Source organism: Rhinolophus sinicus, linkage group LG02, assembly GCF_036562045.2.
Source record: "Rhinolophus sinicus isolate RSC01 linkage group LG02, ASM3656204v1, whole genome shotgun sequence".
NCBI lineage: Eukaryota > Metazoa > Chordata > Mammalia > Chiroptera > Rhinolophidae > Rhinolophus > Rhinolophus sinicus.
The window spans coordinates 31,026,646-31,039,796 of NC_133752.1; the positions used below are offsets into that span (position 1 = coordinate 31,026,646).

Sequence of the window (13,151 nt, forward strand, 5' to 3'; positions counted from 1 at the left end):
TGGGCTGTGCCCCCTGCAACTAGAAACGGCAACTGGACCTGGAGCTGAGCTGCGCCCTCCACAACTAAGATTGAAAGGACAACAACTTGACTTGGAAAAAAGGCCTGGAAGTACACATTGTTCCCCAATAAAGTCTTGTTCCCCTTCCCCAATAAAATCTTAAAAAACAAAAACAAAAAAAACTACCAATATATTTTCTCTCTTACATAAAGTGAACTTTCCTCTGAAAATATTGTGAGACTATTACTGTGATTCCATTCAAATAAAGGACTACTATGCATATTACTTTTCATAATGCCATCGGTGTTAAATATTTTTAATTTCAAATATTTTCTATTTCTATATGTTCCATTTCCCATCAACTGAGAATGGGAAGATGATAATGTGCCTTCCACAATTTTCTTCATAAATGAACTGCCACTTTTAGCAAACAACTTGCTTTCTACCATGTACACTATTTTTTTTTTAAGAATGGAAACAAGTATTATTTTAGATTCAGATTCCCTTCAAGTTTTGTTGTTTGAGTTGTAAATTGCACATGATGTTTTCAGTGGCACGTGTTTCTTTCCATTGAAAGAACATGCCCTATTTTTGAAGAAGGGAAAAAAACTTGTAAGACATCAAATGTTTCTTGCAAAACAACTTGATGAAATAAATGTAAATGAATCATAATCATGTGAATTGTATTTCAATTAAAATTAATGCATTTAAATGTGAAGGGAGTAAAGTGCTTGGGGGAAAGAATGTGGCAAGTCAGGAAGTGACATTTGTTTTGTTTTCATTGATTTTAGATTATTCTTAAAAAATGGCTTAATACTCTGAATTCAGTTTCATTCAGTTTCTCCTTTAAGCCTAATAATGGAGTTCCAGAATGGGACAATAATATGCAAATTCATTTTATAGCTTTATCTGGTTCCAATTATAATATAGGCATCACATATTGCCACTGTGCAATTCTTCAAAAGAACCCTCAATTTAAAGTCAGTGGTTTTCTAGTTTCTTGTGAGGGTAAACAGTAAATTGTAATGATGCTAAAAGTGTATTTTTTTCACAGAACAACATGTACAGTTTTCAGACACAATTTCGTATTTATTTCCTCCTTCTAACTGAAGATGATCCTATCTAAATGAAAAACACTTGGGGGTTAAATGTATACATGCAGTGTATTCATACAGATGCAGGAGAAGAGTGGAGAAGAAAAGGCGATGGAAGAAACCCAATGAAAGAGAGTGAAAGAAAGAGAGTGAGGGGGGAAAGGAATAAGTAATGCATGCGGATTAGGCCATCAAACCTCATTTCATAAGTGAAGCACTGACGTCACATTAAATATTTGAGTCAGAAAAACTGTATCCCATAGTTTTATAGTCATATCATTTATGCTTGCTTAAAAACAACTACATAGCTTCTCTTTTTTGGTAGTTTTTCAATTAAAAAAATAAACATGCATCACTCTGAAAATCAGGGGAAAAAATGACGACAAAAAAAAAAAGACATGAATAAGTCTCCTTGTCAACATGCCTCAAAATATGAGTAAATTTGGTATGTGGGTATGACATTTCAGTTTATCAACTCTCAGTCTCTGAAAACGGGCATTTTAAGTGTTACAAAAATATCCAGGAGGCAAGGAGTACATACCTGTAGAATATGTTTTTATTTTTGAGATAATTTGGCATTGCTTAAGTAGCCTTCTGAACACATAACTTGGTAGAGAAATGTACAAAAACAGAAGTCGTTTCTGTGTCAATTAAAGGTGCAGTAGTCCAAAGGGCTATTCTTGTGTGTAAGGAGCCTACCTTTTTTTGTTTCCTGAGGACATGATGATGTAATTAGAGCTCAGCATCTCTCTGACCACTCAAAGCGCTTATCACCCAGTTGGAAGTGGTTCTCCTCCTTGATCCTCACAAACAGGAATTGTGAGGACGCACGCTTAAAATATTGGCTCCATAATTGGGCAGATGTATTTTTTAGGTTCTAGCCCAGCCCTTTGTTGTTTTATTTAACTTTTCCCTCACCTTAGTTTAGCAGCTGAAAATGGAGTAGCTAGGCCGACTTTTTCCTTCATGCCTTAAATCAGTGGCAAATAACAATTACAACTGTTTCCGAGCCCCCAAAATCACTCTTAAGGGCTCTACAATCAACACAAATTTTAACTCCAAGGTTGTGTCAATGACAGTGTACAGATAGTGTCAACTTTTTTTTCATCATCAACAATCAATAGTTATAAGGCCCTCAAGTAAGTGTCACTATACAGACTCCATGCTCAGAACATTATTACAATGGTGCACTTCCTTTAAGTTAAGGAGTCAGATATTGTGACTTCTTTTCCATCATAATTTGTGACAATAATTTTCTACAAGTGTTAAAAGATCTAATGACTTTGCTTTCGGGGTTGTTGTTCCACTTCATGACAGGCCTACCCTTGTAGCAGTGATAAGGAATGTGAAGTTGGGAGATATTGCCACAGTCCCCACCAGGGGTCGTCAGCCTGCATGGTGTGTCGAAGGAAAAAGAAACGCTGCCATCGAGACGGCATGTGCTGTCCTGGGACCCGCTGCAATAACGGTAAAGATCTCGCTCAGTGTTGATGGGCCTCTTTCTTTACATGCAGGAGGCCTGGCTAGTAAGTTAGGCTACCTTCTCCTTAGCCTCCAGAAATGTAAGGAGCCTTTCATAAGTGACAGAAATTGGATCGTGGTTTAGATATGTGTAAGATTACCTGGATTACCTCCCAAATTTTAATTTTCCTAGGCTCTGATCACCTTTGTTATTTAATGATCTATGCTGACGTAGGATTTGCCATGTTGAAGAGCTGCATATAAATAGCTAGATGTTCTATTCCACTAAACACATAAGCAAACACATGCAAAAGAACCAAAGAAAGGAACCTGCTGTGATTTAGCAATATAGTTGTGAGTCCAGCTTCCAATTTCATACCAGTGTCACAGTGTCATACCTTGATTCTTATGTTCAAGGTGTCCTCTTTTGAAGGCTGCATCCTGTGGCAAATGCAAATGGTAATGGAGCGATTGGTTCCTACAAAAGGAGACAGAGGGATCTATTCCCCAGCCATTTCACCAGCATAGCTTCACCCAATCTCAATGAATTTATAGGCATAAATTCAGCATTAATAACGAAATGAAGAACCACAGACAAAACATGGTAAAACCATTAAATAATTGCAGAAAGTGATCAGAAACATACACTTACTCATACAAACAACATAAACAGGCTCGTATTCCCATACTTGTTCCTGACCTCTGAGCGTAGTCCTAATGGGAATACCTTGCACAGGAGATGAAGGGAAGCAGACATCATACCATTAGAGATGTTTACAGTGTAGACTAAGATTGTATTGTTGACTGAACACAGGGACCTGAATCCCTAAGGTGGATGTCTGGTCACATAATTTTAAAGTACTAATAGCTACTATTAATTTCATACTTTACTATGTCACTATTTTCATCACTTTACATGTATTCACAATAACTTAGTGAAATAAATTGTTTTTATTCTATTTTTACCCAAGGTCACTTGGTCTTGAGGGAGACAAGATTCAAATCAAGGAAGCCTGGCTCGGGACCACTATTCAGTACTCAGTCTCAATAAGTACACAAATAAGTGAAATGGGTAGATGACAGATAGATAGATAGATAGATAGATAGATAGATAGATAGATAGATAGATAGATAGATAGATAGATAGATGAATGGCTTCATACCTCACATCAGGATAATATTTGGATAAGAACCACACTGTACAGAATTAAATAAGACTAACTGCTTACCTGTCCATCTCCAGGCATCTGTATCCCTGTCACTGAGAGCATCTTAACTCCTCACATCCCAGCTCTGGATGGCACTCGGCACAGAGATCGAAACCACGGGCATTACTCAAACCATGACCTGGGATGGCAAAACTTAGGAAGACCACACACTAAGATGTCACATATAAAAGGTAGGGATATCTATAGTTCTATGTTATTCTATTTTTTCTTGTTTTATAAAGAACAATAATATAGATAACAAACTCCACTGATTTTAGAAAAAAATACAAGGAAGATATTTTAAATGAAAGATTTTAACTGAACTTATTCTTAATTTTGAGGATGCTGAGTGGTTTCTTAGAGATCTAAAATTGTTAGAAAATATGTAAGAATTGCATACCCTGCTCAACCATGCCATTTTCTCCACAGTCCTGTCTTTTTACATGGAATTTAAAAGAAATTTCTTATATAAGCATGTCTGTCACACATATCAAAGGATAAAGCATTCTGAAAAACAAGTGGGAAAACATTTGTTGCCATATTATTAAATCACTAAGTTTTTGAGTTTTTTTCTCACCTTTGCAGATTCAGAAATTTTCAGAAATTTCATTTCACTAAACAACCAGATAATATAATATTCAAAAACCAATTTAACAAAAATAATTGGTTTTTAGATGGATTATGTATGGCCATAAAATCCCTTTTCTTGTACCAAAATATTTGAGAAGGCTAAACACTAATAATAAAACTTGGAAGTATAAAATTATTGAACCTAATTACTAATAGTAAAAGTTTGAAGGCATGAAACACATCCATTTTTAAAGGAAGCTTTTTGCAAGTGTATTCTGCAGAGCACTACTAGTCAAGGCATTCTGTGAATAAAAGTGTCTTGTGACAAGAGTTATGCAATAATGTATCTCTCTGTTTTTGAAACTTAATAATAAACATTTGTATATTGAAGGCTCTAAGAAGTCCAGCAATGAGGAAAACTGGTTAACTTTTTAAAATGCTGTTATTTCCCTGGCTTGCTTGACTACAAAACCATTTCCCCACAGTCCCATGTTCTGCAGAGATAGTATTGTATATCTGACTTGTTGGTCTGACCTCCTGGAATACTAATGGTCACATGGATAGTGGTAGGGATTGATAATTCCTCTTCAGTTATCCTTTGTCCATGCTCCCTAAAGGCCTTTTATCCATATCTCCTGTTTCTATACTCTCAAATTCATATCCATTTGTTAGTACATGAGTATGCCTCTTTATTTCATCAGATGTTTATGTTTCAGTACACTTTCAAATTTACTAATTATGTTTATATAATTCTGTGTGTAATTGTATGATGGCAAGTAGGAAGAAATCGAATGCCAGTGGCTAATGAGTTGTGTCCACATCACACAGGGGGATTGATGACAGAATCCCCATTAGACCGAGGTTGGCACTCTATGGCTTGTGAGCCAAATCTGTCCTGCTGCTTGTTTTTGTAAATAATCTTTTATTGTAACACAGATTTGCCCCCCCCTTTTTTTTTTGCATCATCCATGGCTGTTTTTGAGACAAAACAGCAGAATTGAGGAGTTGTGACACATACGACCTAAAAAGCCAAAAATATTTTCAATCTGGGATGTTACAGAGAAGTTTGCTGACCCCTTCTTTATAGAAGTTACACATCAAATCAGTTGTGATGTGTGGGTGCTCTTTGCTGTCTTACTCCTTTTTTTCTGAATTAAATACCCAGAATTGTGCTTCCACTTTATTTATTTTTTAAAGATGGGTTCTTAGGTGACGCTGGGGCTGTCTGCCTTTTTTTATTATTATTAGTTTCCGGTGCACAAAACAATGTAATAGTTAGACATTTATCATTTATATTCCTCATAGTGTGTCAACCCCACCCATCCACTATCCCTCTGACATCGCACACAGCCATTACATTTCCACTGTCTCTATTCCTAATGCTGTACTCTGCTTCTTGTAACTATATATATAATTGTAGTCGACATTCATTATTGTTCAGCTTCAGCTTCAGGTATACAGTGCAGTGATCAGGCATCTACATCTTCCCTGAGGTGGTCTCCCTAATGAGACAAGTGTCCATCAGATACCCTACAGGATCTTTACAACATTATTGATTACATTCCCCAAATTGACTTTCGTAACCCTGTGGCAATCTTGTGGTTACTGACTGCTGTCTGCCCTTTTTTGTATCACAGTTCTTTATAAACTGCGTGTCTTAGGCTCCCTGTCAGGTGGTTTCCGGCCACATGGGTTTGGCTGTGGTGAGAGACTGAGAGGCAGACGAAGGAAAAAGCCAACATGATCTCCCTGCTTCTGATGGTGTTTCTGGCAGAGCTCTATCTGCTTGGGGCTTCAGTCCAGCCTGTTGGGCCTGTTTTGTGCTTGTCCCAGCAAGTGATTCCAGCCCCCAATTCTGCCAGCACCTGCTTTTTGAGTCCTCCAGCCTGAACGGGGTAGTGGCTTCCTGCTGTGTTGTTTTGCCATCGTCTGGGATTTCTTAGCCCTGCCACTACCTGTGACAAGTTCTTTGCATTAAATATCTTCTGTTTTGGACAGTCATTTTCTGTTTTCCTGGCTAGATTCTGACACAGGATCTTAAGAATTCCTGGGAATTTCAGCCTTCCCCTTGAATCAGAGTTTCTGTACACCCCCAAGAAGGTATCAAATCAATTAATTTGAAAGGAATTGTTTTTATTTACTTATGTTTCATTCACTTAGGAAATTAAAAATGATCAAGGAAATATCTAGAAGCAGACCATGATAGAGTAAAAAGACAATGAAGTACAGTGTACTATTTATTAAATTTTATATTCAGACAGCAAATATAGAAATAAACCATAATGGATTTATGTGACTAGAGGGAGAACAAATTAATATGAATCCAGACACAATGGAAGAAAGCATAGAGCATTTTATGTGCTTTGGATTGCAAAGGAGAATTTTTCTAAAGTGTCATGGTAATATCTTTTGGTCATCATCTGTATAGGGCATGAAGGAGACCCCTGCCTACGATCATCAGATTGCATTGAAGGGTTTTGCTGTGCTCGTCACTTCTGGACCAAAATCTGCAAACCAGTGCTCCATCAGGGGGAAGTCTGTACCAAACAGCGCAAGAAGGGCTCTCATGGGCTGGAAATTTTCCAGCGGTGTGACTGTGCAAAGGGCCTGTCTTGTAAAGTATGGAAAGATGCCACCTACTCCTCCAAAGCCAGACTTCATGTGTGTCAGAAAATATGATCATCTCGAAGGAAAAACATCAGAAGCAGACTGTGAATCTGTGTATTTAATGCATCATAGCATGGTGGAAAATAGAATTTGGATCGCAGAAGAATGGCTACAATAAGGAATATGTTAAGAATATAGATCACAGAGCGAGAAAAAGAAAAAGAGAACTGAGCTGATTGGAATGGGTGAAAAATGTAGTACAACCAGTGTTTTCCATTATGTAACTTGTTTATGTAAATAATGTACACATTTGTGAAAATTCAATTACTAAAAAAGAAAAAAGCACAGTGAAAATTACTGACAAATACCATATGACTTTCCAAGAGTTTAGGTTGTGCTGGAGGATAGGTTTCCTTCAGATTGGTGATTGTCTATAAAATAAACTAAAAGCCATATTTCTATTCAAAGTTATAGTTTAATAAAATACTCCCAGTATATCTTGGTATACAATAGGCTCTAAAACATAAAACAAGTTGTTAAATAGGGAATGAAAGCATGGCACATAGTAAATTTGCAACATAGAGTCACCTTGGAACTTAGAACACTACTTCTACTGCTCAATTAAAAGCCTTGACAAGACAAGAAAAAAGCAGTCAAATAATTTCAAAATAATTGCAGGTCTTTCATCAAAGCCTTTAGAAAAAAAATCTGTTTTTCCTTAAACTGCTTATTTATATTTTTCAAAGTTTAATTTCACTTATACTTAGTAAGGACCGGTATAATAAGACAAAAATAGTCCATTCAGATTCTAAAGGAATAATGTTGCATCTTTCTTGATTGTATGTGATTCCTACTTTGAATATATTTTATTTTCCAACCCATCCCCATTAGTCATTAATAGCAAAGAGCAGAATTTTCACAGATGGCAAATCTTTTTAAAATGTCTAAAGTATATAGGAAACAAAACTAACAGAGAGGTCATTATTGACATTCCCTGTGTTTTGATAGAATTAGGTTGGTAAATACATTTATTCTTTACATACTCTGCAGTATAGTAGGGTAAAGCTGATAACAGAGACTGGGGCTATATCTGTCCTGCACTGAAGTACAGAAAGGAATTGAGGAAAACTTTGTCACGTATTGAGGTTTTGGCAACACATAGATCATATGTCTGAAGCACAAAATTACTTCATATTTGAAGCCCAGGTCTGTACAACCTCAATGGAAGTTTTCCATGGGATTTGCTATCTCAATATTTACCACACAGATGAGTTCAGTGTATGGTCACTAGTTGACCTCAAAACATATAGTTTATATTTTTGAGATCCTAAAATAATAAACAGTTCTCATGAAATGGACTCCTAAGGCAGGTAGTACATAGTAAGGTTCCATTGCCCTCTATAAGCTTCTAGCTATCTGGTGGCATCATCTAACTTTTCTGCACCAACCTTTCTCTACAACAGCTGTTTTTTTGCCAAAGATATAATTTCTGTTTTTACAGCCATTGAGATAAAAAAATATATATATAAATGGAATAACTTGTGAAATCTACATATTGCCAATCCATAAAAAACACAGTTTCTTAACTCTTTAAAACCATTTTATTACTCTTTTTACTCACTTCTAAATGTTATGTCTAGAGCATAATGAAAACAGTTATAGTTGTTACTTTTGACTTTTTCTTTTATAGACTGAAAGTCACTTCCTGCAGCCTCAAATTCAAGTTCTTCCTATAGAAACTGAACATAAGCCTGCATGTCTATTAAAAATTGCAGCTTCCCACACACATTTACTAGGTTGATTAAGATTTATGTTTTCCCCACATGTCTGCTAAAACAAAAGTTATAAACTAATCTATCCAAGAACCAAAGTCTGTACAAACAGGTTCCTATGAGCTTGGCAACATGAAAATGGAACATTACAGTCAAACATTTCCAATATAGCATTTACATTTTCGATCTGGTTTCTGCATTATTTCCCTTATGTACATCCCTTCAAAAATTATTATTTGAAGTAATTTATTTACAGGAAATGTTAATGAGATGTATTTTCTTATAGAGATATTTCTTACAGAAAGCTTTGTAGCAGAATATATTTGCAGCAATTGACTTTGTAATTTAGGGGAAATGTATAATAAGATAAAATATATTAAATTTTTCTCCTCCAAGAAATTGAATTCAAATTTTCTTGTTTTGCTTATGGGAAAAACTGTCATAGAATCATAGATTCTCAGAGTTCAACTGGACTTGGTCTGATTTTGCAGTTGGAGTAGGAATCCTTTGGACGGCATCACCATGAGAGGATCCAAGGCACTTTACTATTGCCGAAGGCAGCTTTTTTCATGGAATTACAGCTGTAATTGTTAGAAAGTTATTTTTTCATTAAACTACAATATTCCAGCTTATGTTTTCCACCCATTTATTCTTACTTTGTCTTCTGAAACATCTTGGAACAAGGACTCTATACAAACTTTTTCAAACCACCTGAAGCCACCTAGCACATTACTTATAATCTTCTTTCCAGGTTAAAATTTTCCAAAATAGAAATGCCAACATGCTTACAGTATTTGTTCATTCCTCTACGGCAGAAAGAAGTACAAAGTGTCTTTATCTCTGTATGGATACAGACTGAGTTACCTGGCCCTGAGTGAACTCAAACCTACTTCCTGGGAAGTATTTCCTCTGCTTCCTAAACACAGAGATGTTAAGAGTGTTTGAAAAACAGTACTCACCGATTATGAGACCAGGGGTGGTTGTAAGAGCCCATGTTATACTGGAGATGTTAATGGCCTGGAAATGTGGAAAAATAAACATTCTGTGACATAGTGGAATGGATTAATATAGCTATGGCAGTGTAATGAAGCTGAGATAGTCTCATAGCTAGAGGTCAGAGTTGAAGATAGATACCTCAAGCACTGGAATAATTCCCACATTTCTAATTAGCCACTTAAGTGTGTTCATACACAGTTATCCATTTCCTCAAATTGAAAACATTCATATTTCCTAGCTATAGTGTATTTTTATACTATAACAATCATATGGGTGATATTTTTCTTTTCCACTGAGCTCAGTGAGATGGTCTGAGAAGTGACAAATTGTCCTGACTTCCTTTTTAGCTAAGAAACAAAATATACTGTTGTAGCCTTAGGATTTGAGGAAACAATCAATTACACTTTTCTTCTCCCCCAAATTCAGCCCATTTGAGAAAAAAATTAAGAAAGAAAGGCAGATGATGACAGATTACCCTATGACTGATACAATTAATATTGGAGAATGTGGGGTGCATCTGTGGGCAAGAAGACACCAGAAAGAGACAGACTCTGTGCCCATTCTCAAGTAAGACCAGACAACATATGTTCTACCTGTGGGAGCTGCCCCTATAAAATTTATAACATGGATGGGTAGAACAAAATGACACACTCTCTTCTGTCAGTTAATACCAAAGAAGAAGGGTGGGGAAGGGACAGAACTATTTATTTCTCATTCAAGAATTTCATTTGAAATTCTCCCAAAGTGAATAATTCATACCACATGAAAGGAGTGCGTGAAGGGTGGAGTGAGACAAAGATAATTATACATTCCACATTAAATTAATATTAAGAATTAGCAACGAAGAATCCCCCATCCATGTCATTCCCCACATTTTTATATTTTTAACCCATTCATTGTACAATTTTGAAGATTTGGGTTTTAACCAAAATCTGATCGGCTATCTACTAGAACAGTTTCTGAAGAGGTCATTATCTCAATGCTAATCACTCCTTCTACATGGATTGTCTCAGGACCAATGGTGGGCATTTTAGTTTTTACCCCCAAAAGATTGCTAACTGGATGAAAATAGTTTATTAACTCAATTGAGTCCAAGACCACTTTATATTCAGGACTGAAAAATACTCATCTTTCTTTTAAACATCCCAAATTAAGTCTGTCATATTACCCAACACAGTCTATCAGAGGTTCTGCAGTGAGATTAAATGAGAGTGGATATCTGATAATAAAATGTATAAAAGTACTTCAGTCATAAAATTCCAACAATACAGAGATGCCCACTTTTGAATATAACTTCTCTTCCATTAAAACCCCCCCCAAGAGAAATTAAAGTATGAAATTTAAATCTTCTTGCATGTTGAGGTCAAAGTAAGTTGAAATCTGAAGAAATTAAAGTCTATATTTGTTATCTTCCTCTTTAGAATAAGGAGTCCAAAGAAATTGAAATCCCAAATCCTCAAATTAATGGCTAAAGTTTTCCACCCTTATTCCATATTCTACTCTGTGTCCTCTAGTGGGGTTCTTGAATCATGGGACTCTTTTGGCAGCAATGGTCTGGACAATGTCTCAATGGAACGATAGACTTCATTTTTAATAAAATTCAGCGAATTTTTAGAATATACAAGATTAAGCCAAAGATGTCACCACATTTAGAAAACAAGCCAATCTCTAACTCTTAGAGCAGATATTTCAAGGGATGTGCTAGGACATGGCGTTGTCAGAAATCATAGCAGAGATGCTTGGAATTTGAATAAACGAAGATAGATGGAGAAAATCTTTGGTTTTGTGTTGCTAAAAATTCAACCAATTCAAATCAGCTGTGTGGAACCCATGACCTACATACTTAAACTTACCTGAGAACAATGTTCCACCAAGACATTAGTTATGGCCCTGTATTTACCATGTGGTAGGGTGGGAGGAGAATCCACCTGTGTTTTCCACCTACTTTTATATTGTAGAATGTGCGGTAATTGAGGCATTGCTGCCTTCACGTAAAACTGGTCAAGTTTAGAAATTCACCATGTTGCTAGCCTCATTTTTATGTAACTAGCATATTCAAAGCATCACCAGTGCTTAACTGAGGTTTGGGCTGGTGATGTGACCTCCACAGTATCTTGCAAAGTGACTTTTTTTTAGGGGTGTGCCACAGTGGCTGCTTCTACTACTTCATGCTGTGAAATTAGTTAGTCCCCCATCCCTGAATTTGTTCTACTTGCAGAAATACATCAGCAGAATCCTGAAATAAAATTGCTATTGATACTTATGAAAATCATTATAGCAAGGATGCCCAGGGACACAGAAGACATTTCCAATTTACTTTTCTTCACTCGACAGGTACTCACTAAGAGCACCATCTATTGCTAGGCAGCTGTGTAGACACAGTAGGTAGAAGCAGAGAACCAAACCAATAAACTTCATCCTCTCATTGTTGTTACAGTCCAGTTATTTTTTAGGGCAATAGCTAGGGGGCATAAAATAACTAAATAACAAATTGATAAATACCAAAGGAGACAGAGGAGTACTATAAAGAAAACTGAAGCAGAGTAAAGGAATAGAGGGACACTAGTCATGCTATTTTCGAATCTGTGGTCAATGAAGATCTCTTGGGGGGGGATAGATATATATACAGAGACCTGATTGAAGTGAGGGGCTGGCAATAGAAAGGTCTGGAAAAACAGTGGCATAGGAAGGAGAAAATCACGGCAAGCATTTCACAATGGGAAGAAGTTGAGGGGGAGACTGGGATGGAATGGGGAAGGGGGACAGGAAGAAGATGAAGTCAGAGAAGGAATTGGGTCAGGTTGTATAGAACACCATTGACCATCACAAGCACTTTATTGTGAAACAGATTTAGAGCTGGCAAGAGCTTGTGAGCATGGGAGTAGCATGAGCTAGCATGTTTACAAATGATGACCCAGGCTGCTGTGTGGAGAAGCGACTCTAGCACATTCCCAAAAAAAAACTGCTGGTGGCTTAGATTAGCCAGGTAAGGTGGAAGTCATGAGAAATTATTGGATTTCGGGTCTTTTGGAGTGAGGGCCCATTGAAATTTGCTGTTGGACTGGGTGAGGGTTTTTAGAAAACCCTCTAGCCTAGTATGAGGATTAGGAACAAAGAAAGAGAAATTGTTGACAACAAAAGTTGAAAAAAATATATCTTTCCTGTTTATTGGCTTTGTATTTCATATACAAAAAATTGCCCTCAGTAGAATCCCGGCAATTCTTCAGAAAATTGCTCTTTGTATGTTTCTCACCAGCCATCTTGAGAACTTAAGAAAAAATTACATGAAGAGAGATTGCATTAGCAAAAAAAGAGAACTTGTTGGATGCATTAAGGGAAGCAGTTAGAGACAAATGGAAGAATGAGGGCTGTGGCAGGAATAGAAAAGGGAATATACAGAGGTCAGGGCACAAAGTTTAAGCAAAGGTTCAAGTAAGCATGTA

General features: G+C 36.6%; 1 protein-coding gene across 1 annotated transcript in view; it reads left to right on the forward strand.

The window, feature by feature from the left end:
- The window catches only part of DKK2 (dickkopf WNT signaling pathway inhibitor 2), a 101,965-nt gene extending 92,621 nt beyond the window's left edge, over positions 1 to 9,344 (forward strand). Inside the window, exons 2-4 of the mRNA XM_019741887.2 lie at positions 2,412 to 2,562; positions 3,799 to 3,954; positions 6,762 to 9,344. Of these exons, the coding sequence (XP_019597446.2) occupies positions 2,412 to 2,562; positions 3,799 to 3,954; positions 6,762 to 7,012 (558 nt within the window). The 3' untranslated portion in view covers positions 7,013 to 9,344. The remainder of the gene's footprint in view (positions 1 to 2,411; positions 2,563 to 3,798; positions 3,955 to 6,761) is intronic.
- Positions 9,345 to 13,151: the final 3,807 nt, after the last annotated feature.